At 42.8% G+C, this 16,395-nt stretch overlaps 1 protein-coding gene across 1 annotated transcript in view; it reads left to right on the forward strand.

The window, feature by feature from the left end:
• Macf1 (microtubule actin crosslinking factor 1) overlaps positions 1 to 16,395 on the forward strand; it is a 323,248-nt gene that overhangs the window by 294,815 nt on the left and 12,038 nt on the right. The window contains 14 exon segments of the mRNA XM_032898600.1: positions 265 to 420; positions 526 to 732; positions 861 to 980; positions 1,827 to 1,996; positions 2,551 to 2,710; positions 4,269 to 4,463; positions 4,751 to 4,879; positions 6,341 to 6,484; positions 6,914 to 7,102; positions 8,085 to 8,205; positions 8,849 to 9,012; positions 10,608 to 10,770; positions 11,639 to 11,793; positions 12,886 to 12,960. Coding sequence (XP_032754491.1) covers positions 265 to 420; positions 526 to 732; positions 861 to 980; positions 1,827 to 1,996; positions 2,551 to 2,710; positions 4,269 to 4,463; positions 4,751 to 4,879; positions 6,341 to 6,484; positions 6,914 to 7,102; positions 8,085 to 8,205; positions 8,849 to 9,012; positions 10,608 to 10,770; positions 11,639 to 11,793; positions 12,886 to 12,960 — 2,148 coding nt within the window.

Consider the following 16,395-nt stretch of genomic DNA (forward strand, 5'->3'; position numbering starts at 1 on the left):
ATGGAGAGTAGCGCTTGCCTTGAGTGGGCCATATTTTCTGCCGTTCTGAATTGTGCCTTTCCCTTTTCATTTGCTCAGTTCTTGTCCAGGTGTTTTAGCTGCAGACCCTTAACATTTAGAACTCCCAAATCTTTTGTATTTGAGGCGTATTTAGTGGTTCATTAAGTGATTCTTCTTTAATCTGGTATACATCTCATGCCTTTGTTGTCGAAGATGTAATTTCTGAACTTGGTGCTTTTTCTGTGTGTTTTATTTGAAATTCAGTCAAAGCTCGAAGAGGCCCTCAGCCTGGCAACAGAATTCCAGAATTCCTTGCAAGAATTTATCAACTGGCTTACTCTAGCAGAGCAGAGTTTAAACATTGCCTCTCCTCCCAGCCTGATTTTAAACACTGTTCTTTCCCAGATAGAAGAGCACAAGGTAATTGTGCCTTAAGATGATGTTACCTTCCCTTTAAAAAGATTCATTTAAAAGAGTCTTCCTTCACCTTGTCGATGTCTAAAAAGAGTACTGTGTTCCCTACAGGTTTTTGCTAATGAAGTAAATGCTCATCGAGACCAGATCATTGAACTGGACCAAACGGGGAACCAGTTGAAGTTTCTTAGTCAGAAACAGGATGTTGTCTTGATCAAGAATTTGTTAGTCAGTGTCCAGTCTCGGTGGGAGAAGGTTGTCCAGCGGTCTATTGAAAGGGGGCGGTCACTGGATGATGCCAGGAAGCGAGCCAAGCAAGTAAGTTATAAAGGAAGGCACACCGTGGTGAACAACCTTGAGTCCTGAACCTCTGCCGTGATGGGGGTGGATGAGTTGTATAGCTCGCACATTCTTTCTGTTACAATGTCTATTGAACTTGATTTTAGTTCCATGAAGCTTGGAAAAAGCTGATTGACTGGCTAGAAGATGCGGAGAGCCATCTGGACTCAGAACTGGAGATCTCCAATGACCCAGACAAAATCAAGCTTCAGCTTTCCAAACACAAGGTAGGGTAGGTCCTCGCTGTGAGGTCCTGAGCTTGGCATTCACCAAACATTGTTGCGTGCTAAAAATGGAAACCAGAGCCTGTTTGAAAGAACAGGCTGATTCATGTTAAAATGTCAAGAAGGGACTAGGAATGTAATTCCTTTGATAAGAGCCCTTGCCTGGTATGAACAAGGCCCCTCGTGTGACTCCCTAGCACCTGGCCACTGGCTATAGTGGCACGTGTGTAATCCCAAGAAGAAAAAAGATCAGAAATTCAAGACCAGCCTAGAATATGTGAGACTTTGTCTCAAAAAAAAAAAAAAAATCAAGATGAAAGCCAGGCATGGTGGCAAATATTTGTAATCCTAACACTTTACAAAAGCTAGACAGGGGTCCTGCCTCTGCTGTAGCCAACCCCAGGGTCCATGGGTGCTCGGACAGCATGACAGTCATACTCTCGAGTAACGTCTAAATTACTAACCAAAAGTACGGGTTTAGAAATTGCCGTGTGTTGGGGTTGGGGATTTAGCTCAGTGGTAGAGCGCTTGCCTAGGAAGCGCAAGGCCCTGGTTTGGGTCCCCAGCTCCAAAAAAAAAAAAAAAAAAAAAAAAAATTGCCGTGTGCAATCGTATGTGATATAAACAGAGTGCACATTAAGGGAAAGCTATTGTTTATGTTTTGTCTGTTTGTTTTTGTGCTGTGTTTACTTTATAAACCTGAAAAAGAAGTTGATTTTAAATCAAAATATATCCCACTTCTTGGAGGACTGGGAATTAAACCCAGGACCTCGTGATATTACCTGATTTTTAATGTGGGTGTGTGTGTGTGTATGTGTGAGATTTGTTTTTCTTTCTTTCTGGAAACAGGAATTTCAGAAAACTCTTGGTGGCAAACAGCCTGTGTATGACACCACCATCAGAACTGGCAGAGCACTAAAAGAAAAGACTTTGCTTGCTGACGATGCTCAGAAACTTGACAACTTGCTAGGAGAAGTCAGAGACAAATGGGACACTGTCTGTGGCAAGTCTGTGGAGCGGTGAGCATGAGTGTCCCCTGTCAGGGCAGACCCAATAGAGATACAGCAACCAGGGGTTGGGGATTTAGCTCAGTGGTAGAAGGCCCTGGGTTTAGTCCCCAGCTCCGAAAAAAAAGGAAAAAAAAAAAAAAGAGAGAGAGAGAGAGAGAGATACAGCAACCAAAGTATGTAAGAAATTGTCACTAAATTAAAACGGGAGTAAGGAAGCTGGATAGCCGGCTTAGTGACTAAGAACACTTGTTGCTCTCACAGAGGACCCAGGCTTGGTTCCCAACATCCATGTGGTGGCTCCTGTTCATGATCAGTTCTAGGTGATTGATGCCCATGACTCCAGGTCTAGGGGATCCAGCACCCTCTTTTGACCTTTGTAGGCACCAGGCACATTTAGGTGCACAGACATACCTGCAGGCAAACCACTTATAAACTAAATCTAAAATGTCTGGGCATTTCTCTCACTTGTTATTAGTCTCCTTCTAACTGCTCTAATATAGAAGTTATCTGTATAGAGTTTTTCTTTATTGACTCAATCACTGAGTTTTGTATGCCTTTCACAGACAGCACAAGTTGGAAGAAGCCTTACTGTTTTCAGGCCAATTCATGGATGCTTTGCAGGCTTTAGTTGACTGGTTGTACAAGGTAGAGCCACAGTTGGCTGAGGACCAGCCTGTACACGGGGACCTTGACCTCGTCATGAACCTCATGGATGCTCATAAGGTGAGGAGCAAGAATTGGCTTCTGGGGAAGCAGAGCCACAGTTTGTCTCAATCCGCATCGTCTGCTGTGTTGACCACCCAGAGAAGAACTAATGTTTGATGAGGGTATCTGGAGGAGCAGCCCTCCCTCTGTCTTCTGTGTTTAGTCAAACCTTTAACCAGGTGTGCTGTACACACCTTTAATCTCTGAGTTCGAGGGTAGTCTGGTCTACAAGGCAAGCTCCAGGACAACCAGGAATACATAAAGAAACCCTGACTCAAAAACAAAGCAAGGGGTTGGGGATTTAGCTCATTGGTAGCAAGCGCAAGGCCCTGGGTTTGGTCCCCAGCTCCGAAAAAAAAAGAAAAAGAAAGAAAAAAAAAAAAAAAAAAGCAAAAAAACAACTTGTTGCTGGGATTTCTGCAACAGTCACAACGAATTTACCAAAATTGGTTTGATTTAGACATGACAGCATGTGAAGAGGTTCTCCCTGTTTGTCTCTTGGTTCAATATCAGTTGAAATTTAAATTCAGGGGGAAACTGTAAAGAAATCCATTTTCACTAACACTTAAAATGGAAATGGGAGGATTTTTTTCTAAACACTTTGTATAGTAACAAGCCTATCACCATATACATCACCAGTTCATCTGCCCTGTACCTGTTGTGTTGAGCTGCATAATGTTCCCCTGTTATAACATAAAACATTCTATTTTGCCTGGAAACACATTCTATGGGCCAGTGAGATAGCTCAACAGGTGATGGGGCTTGCTGCCAAGCCTGACAACCCAAGTTCAACCCCTGGAACCCATATGGTAGAAGGAGAGAAATGACTCCAGCAAGTTACCCTCTGACTTCCACACCTGTCTACACATATAAACAAAACAAGAACTAAGTGTCATTTATCACATTCTCTGTACTTCAGGTATGTTCTTTCTATCTCCCTCAATTTTAGAAATACTGGTATAATTATTCCTATTTTTTAGATTAGGAAAAGTTAAGGAAGTACCTTTTCCAAAGTCAAGCAGGTCAGAATGCTTGAACTGACATTCACAGCTGTAGCTTCTGATTCTTTTTTTTTTAAGCAAAGTTGAAGTGTCTACACACACACACACACACACACACACACACACACACACACACACACACAGCAGGTTAAATATAGATTTAAGCACAGGCATTGAGGGGTTGGTGGTAATGGCTTCTTGAGAGTCACCTACTTTTTCTCGCTGCATAAATAAAACACCTGACAAGAACCTACCAAGGACACTGCTTGTTCTGTGGTTTTACTCCTTACACAAAACATTTATCAGACACAGGGCTTGAGAGACCACTCACCAGTTAAGAATGCGTTTGTTCTTTCAGAGGTCCTGGTTTCAGTTCCCATCACCCACATGGTGGCTCACAACCATCCATAGTTCCAGTGTCAAGAGATCTGACACCCTCTTCTGGCCTCCATTAGCATGCACATGGCATGCATACTGCAAGCAAAACATTCCTATGCAAAATAAAAGAAATAGTTATTAAAAATTGAAAAAAATAATTTACAAAACAACTAATTCCCAACTTCTTCTTTAATCAGGTTTTCCAAAAAGAACTGGGAAAGAGAACCGGCACCGTTCAGGTCCTGAAGCGGTCAGGCAGAGAACTGATTGAGAGCAGCAGAGATGACACCACATGGGTAAAAGGGCAGCTCCAGGAGCTTAGCACACGCTGGGATACGGTGTGCAAACTCTCTGTTTCCAAGCAAAGCCGGCTTGAGCAGGCCTTAAAACAGGTAAGATAAATTTTCGGGGTCAACCCATGACTTGGAACCTGAGCATATAGATCTGAGATTCTTTACCAGGATCATGAAGTCCCACAGTCTTGAAATGAAAATAACATTATATTCTGAACATTCTGCAGGACTTTGATCAGTCATAGAGCTTGTTTTCAAAGGTCTACAAATTAAGGTGACCTTTGGCCTCTGGTAGAATGTGGTCCTGGATGTTTCCCCAGCACATGCTGTAGTGTCTAGTGCCCTAGCTGCAGAGGGAGGCCAAATCTCGTGTTTGGTTATTTCAGGCAGAAGAGTTTCGGGACACCGTCCATATGCTGTTGGAGTGGCTTTCTGAAGCAGAACAAACACTTCGCTTTCGAGGGGCCCTTCCTGATGATACGGAGGCCCTACAATCTCTCATTGACACCCATAAGGTAAGCTAGTCTCAAGGATTGGTAATCTGTGCTACTCAACGATGCTGAGAATTACCTCACTACTAACAAAAAAAAAAAAACAGCGTTTGCTTATAAATGTCAAATCTATGAAAAGTAGAAAAAGCTGGGTGGACTGTTTATATACTCAACAGGAACCAGAGAGGCTTTGTGTTTGGTTTGGTTTGGTCTGGTTTAGTTTTTGAAACCGGGTTTCTCTCTGTTGTCCTGGCTGTCCTGGAACTCACTCTGTAAACCAGGATGGCCTGGAACTCACAGAGATCTGTCCTCACCTTCTTCCTGGGTTCTGGGACTAAAGGCATGTGCCACCAACACCTAGCAGCACTGTTAATTCTTATACAGCTCACTCATTGTATTTCATGTATATAGTTTTGCCTACATATCTCAGTGTACCTCGTGCATTGCCTGACTCCCGAGGTAACCAGAGAGGGGGTATCAGATCCCCTAGCATTGGAGTTAGAGTTTGAGCCAATGTTCGTGTGCTAGGAATCAAACCCAAGTCTTCTGCAAGAAACCAATGCTCTAGCCACTGAGTCATCTCTCTGGCCCCTCTCGTTGGCTTTAAACAAGTATAGATTTAAAGAACTTAATGAACATAGGTTCTAAAAGAAAATGTAGAACATTTCCCTTCCTGATTTTTGTTTGTTGGTTGAATAGATTTTGAGACAGGGTCTTAGCATGTACCCAGGTTACCCTTGAACTCCCAAACACTCAATCATAAGTCCTAGGATTGTAATTGTATGTCGTCATACCCAAATCCATTTCACTTCTCACCTACGCACGCATGTCTTTATTTGGCTTAGCTTGTGTTACTAGCTTTTGCCCCTCGTCTGATGTCCGTACCGCAGGCAGTGACGTGGTGTCTGGAGCTTTAGCCACCTGTAGTGAAGTAAGGAAGTGTTTCGTGTCACCTTTCCAGTTACTCTAATCTTAGTTTCATCAGGGCACTTTGTGGTGGTAGGTTTTATGACTGTCATTGTAATTTTCCCAAAAAAGTATACATAAAATACAGGAGTAAGAGACCTGGAGCAGTAAGGAGCGCGTGCTGCTTTTTCAGACTCTCCGTTGCCAGCACCCACGTGGTGGCTCACAGACTGTTACTTCATCCCGGGAGACTCCGTACCAAACACATACATGCAGGCAGAATGCTCATGCACACAAAATAGAGGGGAGTAAGTACAAACAAGAGAGGGAGAAGCTGAAAGGAGAAACAGGAGCAGAGGGAACAGAGGCACACCAGTGCCCCTGATCTATTTGTCATCGTTCTTGGCTTCCTGTGTCATACAGAACTGGGTAGACCAGCCAGCAACACCCAGATACAGGCTTTTTCAAGATCTGTGCTGACACATAAGAAGATGATGAAACATTTCTTCTTTTAATATAAACTAATGGTTCTGATCCATAGTTTTCTCAAGTTTTTGGTTTCGGCTGTTGTTTGTTTAGGAATTCATGAAGAAAGTAGAGGAAAAACGGGTAGATGTGAATGCAGCAGTGGCGATGGGAGAAGTCATCCTGGCTGTCTGCCATCCTGATTGCATCACGACCATCAAGCACTGGATCACCATCATCCGAGCTCGCTTCGAGGAGGTGAGTCACCCCCACACGCCCAGTACTCAGAGTCCATCAGATCTCTGATTCACTGTAAGCAATCAGTTTCATTTCAGTGAAGGCTGAGGTGATGGCCAGTGTAATGTCAGCGTGCTGAGGTGATGGCCAGTGTAACGTCAGCGTGCTGAGGTGATGGCCAGTGTAATGTCAGCGTGCTGAGGTGCAAGCAAATTAGTTGCTTCTGCAGACATCTTGTGTTCTAATTCCTTCCTTCCTGAGAAGCTTGTTTAATGTGCTAGCTGTGCTTGTTCTTGAACTTTGCCAGCTGAAGTCAGAGAGGAATCTTGTGGCTGCTTAAGTTGGACTCTCCTCTGAGTAAAGTTATGTGATCAGATAAAATAGAGCTTTGAAACAAACAAGCAAAAGATGTACTTTTCTGAAAGGCATCACGGTGTCTTTCTCCCCAAGGTTCTGACATGGGCAAAGCAGCACCAGCAGCGCCTGGAAACAGCTCTGTCAGAACTGGTGGCTAATGCCGAGCTCCTGGAAGAACTTCTGGCGTGGATCCAGTGGGCCGAGACCACCCTAATCCAGCGGGATCAGGAGCCTATCCCTCAGAACATAGACAGAGTTAAAGCTCTTATCACCGAGCATCAGGTACCTGCTCCTCTGTGTCATGTGTGTCCTGAACCACATGCCCTTTACCTGGGAATCCCTTTATCCTTACTACAGCATTACTGTATCGTTACTGCAGACTTACCAGCAGCTCTGCGTATCAGTTCTCATGGGTTAGAAACCCAGGCGTGGGGCAGCATCTTAGAGTCTCATCATGCAGAAGTCACAGTTCATTTCCTTGGATTTGTAGGATTGTAGACTGTTCTCTCTCACTAAGGCCATGGACCACTCACTGTATTTTCAAAGCCATTAGCAAAAGCAGTTCAAAGTCTTAGAAGGTGAAGTGTAACCCAGGGAATAGCCATTCGGTTTCACTGCAGTTCAGAAACCTGACCTTTGCTGGAGCCAAAAGCCTATTGGCCTGACAGCATTTTATCACAGCAACAGGAAAAGTAAATGAGAGAATTCCCTAGCCCATCTCCTGCCGCTGCTTTCACACTCAAGGAAGAATGATTCCTCTCACGCATGGCGTTTTATCATGTGTCTTTCATGAATCAAAATCCTCCACTTGCCCCCATTGCTCTCAACAGTAAAATCCTGATCCCTTGGCTGGACACAGGCCTCTCCTGCTTGCCCCTCTAGCCCCACTTCTTGCTGACCCTTTGATTATACACTCTATTCGGTGAATGGAGTGAAGAGTCCTGGTCCTCAGCACAGTCAGGCTTCCTTGTTCTACCAGAGCTGTCCTTCCCAGTTCTTGAGTTCTTTATCTGTCACCTCTCTTTTTCCTTAATGCGCGTGGGGTATTTGAATCCAGGGCTTGCATATATTCAGCAAATGCTTCACCATCAGGTTATACTCCCAACCCGGTTTAATCTTTTTCTTAAAGGGGTTAGAAATTACACAGAGCAGAGCAGTCTCTCACTTGGCCAGTTTGCCATGGGCTTGGCCTTTGTTAGTGAGAACTTTCTATTGTAGACCAAGAAAATTCTAAATTTTTGTTCCTAATTTTTATATTTAACAGTCATTTATGGAGGAGATGACACGCAAACAACCTGATGTGGACCGGGTCACCAAGACATATAAGAGGAAGAATATAGAACCCACCCATGCTCCTTTCATCGAGAAATCCCGCAGTGGTAGCAGTATGTTTCCAGCCCCACTAGTCTAGGTTGCTTCCTTCCTGCTAATGCAGATGGAAATTCACAAAGTGCCATCATGAGAATTGTGTTTAATTTCCCAAATCATACTGACTCTCAACCACAATCATCCCTTTTGAAACTTTACTTTTCTAACAAGGACTAGTATATTTTATATATGGGGGGAATTAATATGAAGCTACAAGGTGGTAAAACTTTCTGTTATGCAGCAGTGACCTTTGCATCGTGTCTGCCTTGCGCTAGTCTAGTTGTAAGATAATTCCTTGGGGAATCCACTGCTGGGTTTGTGTTGCTATGTCTTCACGTCACTAAGGCAGAGGTGACTGGATATGTGTAGGAGCTGGGTACACATGTGCTTGGCTGGCTGGGAAGAGAGGCAGTAGTTTCTGAATCAGTATGCCTCAGTATTAGAATGTTGCCATTCCTGTGTTTCTTCTCAGTTAGCAAATGGATATCAGTGTAAGAATCTAGTTCATGTATATAGCTTTCTTGATTTTTGAGACGGAACCTCATATATCATAGGCAGCCTCAAGCTCAGTATACAGCCAAGGTAGCCTGGAATGTACAGCCATTTCTTTTGCAGTGGCAAAGCCAGCATTCCTAATGTTGTGATTATTTTTCTATTTAGGAAAGTCCTTGAATCAACCCACACCTCCACCCATGCCAATCCTCTCACAGTCTGAAGCAAAAAACCCACGAATCAACCAGCTCTCTGCCCGCTGGCAGCAAGTATGGCTGCTAGCCCTGGAGCGCCAGCGGAAGCTGAACGATGCCTTGGATAGGCTGGAGGAGGTAATGCCCCACCAAGTGGCCTTCAAGTAGTCTTTGATTTAATCAAAACACAGTCTTTAAAGCCCTCTTGGTTTGACCTGTCTACTTTTATCTTCTTCAGAGGTAAAACCAGCCCTTCACTCATTCATACCCCTTCTTTCAAGCCCCTGAATAAGAAAAGATAGATCTCTTAAGAAAGCACTCAAAGGAGGCTATACCATCTGGTTGTATAAAACCATAAATCAGACATTCAAGGGGGAAGCCAGTGGTCTGCTCTTCCTCAACAGCTTGCTCTGATTGAGTTTCAGAAACAAAACTTCAGGAGGTTGCTATGTATATAAAGGGGAACCAGGTGGTGGTGGCACACGCTTTTAATCCCAGTACTCAGGAGGCAGAGACAGGAGGGTCTCTGAGTTTGAGGCCAGCTTGGTCTACAGAGGACAACCAGGACTATTTATTAAAAAAAAAAATTATGAAGAGATACATAGATAAAATAGGTATGTTACAGTTATTTTTTTGAGAGAGAGATGGTTTTTTTGTGTAGCAGAACCCTGGCTGTCCTGGAACTCCCTCTGTAGACCAATCTGGCCTTGAACTCATAGAGATCCCCCATCTGCTTCTGCCTCCCAAGAGCTGGGATTAAAGGTTTGTGCAATCACACCCAGCAAAACCAACTTTTTATGTTCTTGTTTCTTTATTAGTCTTTAGTAGATCATGAAAAGCAAGACAATTGTGAAGTATCATTATTTAAGATATATGGTACTGTGCCTCCTCCTTCCTAACACAAGCATCTAATATCTTTTATATTCTTTTATTTGTGCATATCAAAGCAGCTATGCCCGGAAGTGAGTGTTCTTTGTTTTTGTTGTTACTTCCGTAGGTCAGTTGCATTTTAAGCACATTGGTTCTTGCTGCCTTCTCCCCTCCCGTCCCCCAATTCCTTCCAACTTTTGAGTTTGAAAGACCAAAGGGGAAAACGTTGAGCTGTTAAATCATTCTGAGTGTGAATTACTACCATGGTTCAAGTACCTAAAAACCCCTTTGTACAGGCCTGCTTTCTACCAGTGAGCTGGTTAATACAGATGTTGGGTGAGCATTTGCTCCCTCTGGTGAGATTCCAAAGAAACATGCTTGGATGTAGGGTCTATTCTAATGCTTTCCATCTCAGTCCTTAAGATCTCAGAAGAAGATGGGAAACATGAGCTTCGTGACATGGGTCCTGTGTGTATTTATAGTGCCTGACCATACAGCATAAAAGAGGGCACTGAGACCTTCCCTTTGACAAAGAATCCATCCCTTACATCTAAGTAGATGTTCCTTGGAAAAGTCCAAAGAGAAAGCAAGACTGGCTTTCCCTGTTTTTGTTCTGTGTGCGCCTTATCTTCCAGAGTTGTTTTCAGTTACTGTCTCTCCTGCTCCTCCTTACATCGTGGCTTGTTTAAACAACCATGGCTTTACGTGAAGGAAGCAGATTGTGCTTTCACAAGTGAGACAACATGTAGATAGCATTGTTGGTGCCCCCAGAAGGCCTGCATGGCTTTACTGACTGACTGAGAAGTTAGATATGTTCTGGGTTCAAAACAGCAGGATTTACTGGCACCTCTGACTTCTTCTAGTTGAAGGAATTTGCCAACTTTGACTTTGATGTCTGGAGGAAAAAGTATATGCGTTGGATGAATCACAAAAAGTCTCGAGTCATGGATTTCTTCCGGCGTATTGACAAGGACCAGGATGGGAAAATAACACGTCAGGAGTTTATCGATGGCATTTTAGCATCTAGTAAGTTCATTTTTATTCTACACAAAGGTCACACCTGGATTCCTCATACTTGATAGAAATTATAATGTTCTGACAAAGTAGTCTTTCTGAGGTAAGACCTGGAGAACCTCCCTACTGAATGTAATCTGCAGTTTTCATGGATGGCAGAATCTCATTTCACCAGGAAGAAAAGAGTTCAAACATGACTGTAAAGTCGGCAGGACAGGATGCTATTCTAAAACAGTGTTTTAGACAAAGACATCATTCAACACATCCAACAATGCTGGCATAAACAAATGTTTTGAGTGATAATTGTATAGATGGTTGCAATATTGATTATATTTTTTACTGTATCTGAAGTCTGGGTTTTTTTTATCTTTTTTTTTTTTTTTTTTTTTTTTTTTTTTTTTTTTTTTGAGCTGGGGACTGAACCCAGGGCCTTGCGCTTCTAGGCAAGTGCTCTACCACTGAGCTAAATCCTCAACCCCTCTTTTTTATCTTTTTTAAAGTTAGATTTATTCACTATATTTTGTGTATGAGGTTTTGTTTGTTTGTTTGTTTGTTTTTTGCCTATGTGTTTATATGCTTGAATACCCTTGGAAGTCAGAAGAGGGCATTGGGTCCCCAGGATCTGCAGTTGTAAATGAATGTGAACCATCATTGGGTGGGAACTGGACCGTGTCCTCTACAACTGAAGCTGGTATTCTTACCCACTCAGCCAATGATTTGTATATTTAAAATTTATTTTCTCCTCAATTTTCCAGACTAGATATGTGTTGTTTTTTTAGGAAAAGGAAAACAAGATATAATTTTTTTTTTGGGTTAGTTTGTATAATTTCCAACCAGCCATATCTATTTCAATGTTTCAAATTGTGTTTTCTTTTCCCAGAGTTCCCTACCACCAAGTTAGAGATGACAGCTGTGGCTGACATTTTTGACCGAGATGGGGATGGCTACATTGACTACTATGAATTTGTGGCTGCCTTACATCCCAACAAGGATGCCTATCGACCAACAACTGATGCAGATAAGATTGAGGATGAGGTACATATGGGGAGTTTAGAGCAGAGTATTTTAACTGTAGCTTTATACTGCCTGAGTGTGGATATGTGGATCATCTTGGGTAGCAATCGCTTAGAGTTAATGTTCCAGGTTAGCCTTTGGATGCTGTTTCAACAAGTTCTAGGGGGCCTTTGGCTACTGCGTTCTAGCTTGCTCTAGAGCATGGGTCCAACTCTAATGCTCATGTCTGAAGTACTGTCCAGTCCATGGAGGGACTTCAGATGCAGCATAAAGGGGTGAACTCTCATGGGGCTGTTGAGGTGGCTCCGTGGGTAAAAGTAAGTGCTTGAATCCCTGGAACCACATAAATATGGAGAGAGATTGGTTTCTTGGGAATTTCAGGCTTTTAGGTAGGAATTTTACTCGGTTCATAATTTACTGTTTTGGCCATTTGTTTTGATAGATCCATATTAGCACTTTCCTCTAAAGAGTTTTGAAGCTGGGCTGAAAAGATGGCTCAGTGGTTAAGAGCACTGACTGCTCTTCCTGAGGTCCTGAGTTCAAATCCCAGCAACCACATGGTGGCTCACAACCATCTGTAATGGGATCTGATGCCCTCTTCTAGTGTATCTGAAGACAGCAACAGTGTACTTATATATAATAAATTAATCTTTTTTTTAAAAAAAAGAATTTTGACACAATGATGAACTTTTATTTTTTCATCTGCTATTTTTTTTCTCAGTATCTCATATCAAGTAGGGTTATGAATATTTCAAATAAAAGATAAATGCATGTATTAAAACTTAAAATAGGTTGGGGATTTAGCTCAGTGGTAGAGCGCTTGCTAAGGCCCTGGGTTCAGTCCCCAGCTCCGAAAAAAAGAAAAAAAAAAGCTTAAAATGAACCAGGCATATGCTATTAATCCAGCAACTGAAAGGCAGAAGCAGGCATAGCTCTCTGAGTTGGGGACAGGCTAGTTTACATAGCAAGAACAGGACAGTCAGAGCCTGAGAGTGAGATCTTGTTTCCAAAAGAAAAAGACAACATGTTTAAAGTAATGAATAGCCTTTCTGTTTATATTGTAAAACAAAAAGTCCTTCTCTGCTCTTACACTCTTGCTTTGTCAACTGACAGGTGACAAGACAAGTGGCTCAGTGCAAGTGTGCGAAAAGATTCCAAGTGGAGCAGATTGGCGAGAATAAATACCGGGTAAGCAGGAAAAGCCAACCGTTCGTGGAGCTCATTTCCTCCTGTACCATCCTGGCACGCAGTACACCAGCTCATGCTGCCTTTTCACTCCTGCTGCCTCCAGAGGCTCAGAACCATGGGCCTTCATTCGTAGGTGCCAAGTGCCATGCCCTGTGTAGTTCCATCTGGTGGTGGCTTATAGGTGACATGGTAGAAGATATTTTATAGCCCTCATCTCACTGCTGAGCAAAGACTTTAGGGGCATGAAGGTAGGGTGCCTTTAGAAACAGTTTTATTAGAGGACTTGGGAGGCAGAGTGGTATTTTTCCTGTAATCCCAGCACTTGGGAGGCAAAAGCAGAAGAACCTTTGCAAATCCAAGACCAACTCTACTTAGTGAGCTTGTAGCTAACCAAGGCCATATCACAAAAATGTCTCAGATTTTTTTTAAAAAGCAGGAATCAGGATGCTGGGGATGGTTCCGTATGTAATGGTGCTTGCCACCAAGTCTGACAACCTGAGTTCAAGTCCTAGAGTCCCTGTGGTAAAAAAGGAAACATACCCCAAAATTGTCCCCTTGAGTGTTTGTGCACATACACATTTTCTTTTGGGTTTTTTGTTTGTTTTGTTTGATTTTGGTTTTATTGTTTGTTTTGGGGGGGTATTGGGAGTTTTAAATTCTGTTTTAATTTTTTTCCATTTAAAAAAAGAGTGGTTTATCCACAAGAACTGGTCATTGTGAGCCTAAATGGTTCCCATGCTTATAGAAGAGTATGTGTCAAAGCCCCAACATGTTGGTGTTCCTGTGCTGAGCTGGGCTCCAACTGGGACCTACATGCACTGGAGAGCAGGTTCAGTGATCTTCCCTGGGAAGACTTGTTAGGTATGACCAGAAATAACAGGAAACTATTCTCAGATTCTAGCTCTTCTTGGGACTAGAGTCAGGGATGTAGTAAAGACATAAACCAGGACTCCTAAACTATATTCATCAGCTTGTCATGGGACCCTGAAATTTTAAGAAGAAACTCTGTAATTGGCAAGGAATATTTAAAGATGGCCATCTTGTGTTGGAGCATAGGAATCTCCAGGTTTCATTAGGAACTTGAGACTATTTCTGGGCTCAAGCCGCAGCTCAGTAAGGAAGTGCATGCATAGCGTGTATAAAACCCTGGGCTTAAGACTAGCACCAAGGCAGCAGGTCCTCCGCGTACCCCAAATCCATGTTCGTAGCTGAAGAGGGCAGGGTGATCCTGCCTCTTACCAACAGAGCCCTTACTAAGCTCCAGGTAGTTCTGTGTTCATGCTGGGTTTTGTTTTCTTGTGTTTGTTTATGAGTGAGATGGGTTGACAAAAGAAGCATGAGATGGAGAATTCAGGCTTTGTAAGACCATCATCCTGTGGCAGATGCCCAGTAAGAATGTGGTCTGTGTGAACTTAGATTAAGAATGTGATAAAATTGCTGTTTCTTAGTTTTAATTTGACAAAAATGTTCTCTTTTTTCCCTGCATCCTCTATTCTTATTGTCTATAGTTCTTCCTCGGCAATCAGGTACAGTGTGCCTTGCAATGTCCTTCTTGGTGGATGTGGTCTTTGTAGCTCATGTTGCCTGTTCTTTGCTTTGGGGAAAGGACACAATCGGAAGCATGCCTGGGTCACATCTGGTTGTCTTACCAAGTGGAGAAACTACTAGCAGACTTTTATTACAAAGCTGTCTTATCAGCAAAAAGATGTAGTTTTGTATTATAAAAAAACCAACAAAATGAAATTTGCCATTCCAAATTGTGCTAGGTAAGGCGATGATGTCACACGGTACTGAGTTATAACTGTTATGACTCAAGAGAAAATCGAGGCTCTGATATCAGCCCATTTCACCCGGAAAGACACTATACTCGGGGTCAGAATACCATTGGCATAATTCTGTTTCATCACCAGTCTTTTAATAGTTAATACAAATTTTGTAATGTATACTTGAGTCAGAAACCCTGAACAATCTTATATTATCCAAGTACTAACTTAATAGATAGAGGTATTTACAAAGATGCCTGAGAAGTACAGACAGCATATTGATTTCTGCCTAACACTTTCAGAATATAACAGCCAGTCAAAATGAAATGTGCTCAAATTAGAGGGAAGTCTTGACTCCACTTGGTAACTCTAACCTTTGAGATCTCTTGAGGGTTCTTGGGTGCTGTCTCTCAAATATAGAAGAAAGTTGCATGAGTAAAATCAATCTGTCTGTCAGGAGGTTAGAAACGCAGAGTTAATTGAAGTCCTCAATCAGTGTTAAACCTTAGCTACTTCAGTAATAACCACAGTAATATTCTGGGCCACTGGGAAGAACAAAAGCTAGGAAAACATAAAGCTGAGGACAGTCAAGTTGGCTTTAAGTAAACCACCACCAGCTGTGCATGGCACCTTCCTCACACCCGTGCTACTTGGGAGGCAAGTTTGAAGCCACCTTTGGAACCTTAACAAGTCCCTGTGTTAATTTTGAAAATAAAAATAAAAAGGCTAGGGTTGGGGATTTAGCTCAGTGGTAGAGCGCTTGCCTAGCATGCGCAAGGCCCTGAGTTCGGTCCCCAGCTCCGGAAAAAAAACAAAAAAAAAAAATAAAAAAATAAATAAAAATAAAAATAAATAAATAAATAAAAAGGCTAATAGTGTATCTTAGTGATCGAGCGCTTGCTTGACACATCCCTAGAGTCTGTTCCCAATATTACAACTGTTCAATGATGATGACTATAGTCAAGTGCCCAGCATGCCTACCTCCTGATGACTGCACTTCCTGGGGTCCCTTTGATGGGGCACTAACACCCTCCTCCACTGCTCCATTAACCTGGGGAAGACTTGATGAATTATTCTAGTAGTGTGAGTACAATTGTTATATATGTAGTGTTGGAGGCCTCAGAAATCATGTGTCACACTCATGCAGCTAATGTCCTAAGAACCTAGGTTCCCATGAGCGAAGGAAACAGTGGCTGTCAAAACTCTGCCTCAGTTCTCTGTGGCTCTCCCACAGCCTAAGCTATGGAGCCCTACCACCACCACCACCACCACCACCACCACCACCACCTGGAGTGCCTCCTTTGGGTTTCTGCAGCTCAATGAAAACATAGTAGAATCTTTCAGACAGCTTTGGGGAGAAATGAAGGAAAAGCAGCCATAAGATCAGTAGAGTACAAACAGTAAGGTGTGGTATTCTGAGAAAGTAACCTAGACCACTCTTTCCTTTTTGACTCTGGGAGACACACAGGCGCATAGCCTTTCTGTGTTTCACCTATCCAGAGAAAACCCAAAATAGTGACTCGGGCCACTAGTGACGCACCAGTCATCCCCAGAATCTGTTTCCTCCCTCCAGGCAGGGAGTAGCTTCCTTCCAGAAAGTTCCTTTCCTTACAGCTGGGAGAAGTGCTAATACCGCTCCACCGTGTGTCAGTCTGGCCACGTTGTGTAGACA

Source organism: Rattus rattus, chromosome 1 (assembly GCF_011064425.1).
Source record: "Rattus rattus isolate New Zealand chromosome 1, Rrattus_CSIRO_v1, whole genome shotgun sequence".
Classification (NCBI taxonomy): Eukaryota; Metazoa; Chordata; class Mammalia; order Rodentia; family Muridae; genus Rattus; species Rattus rattus.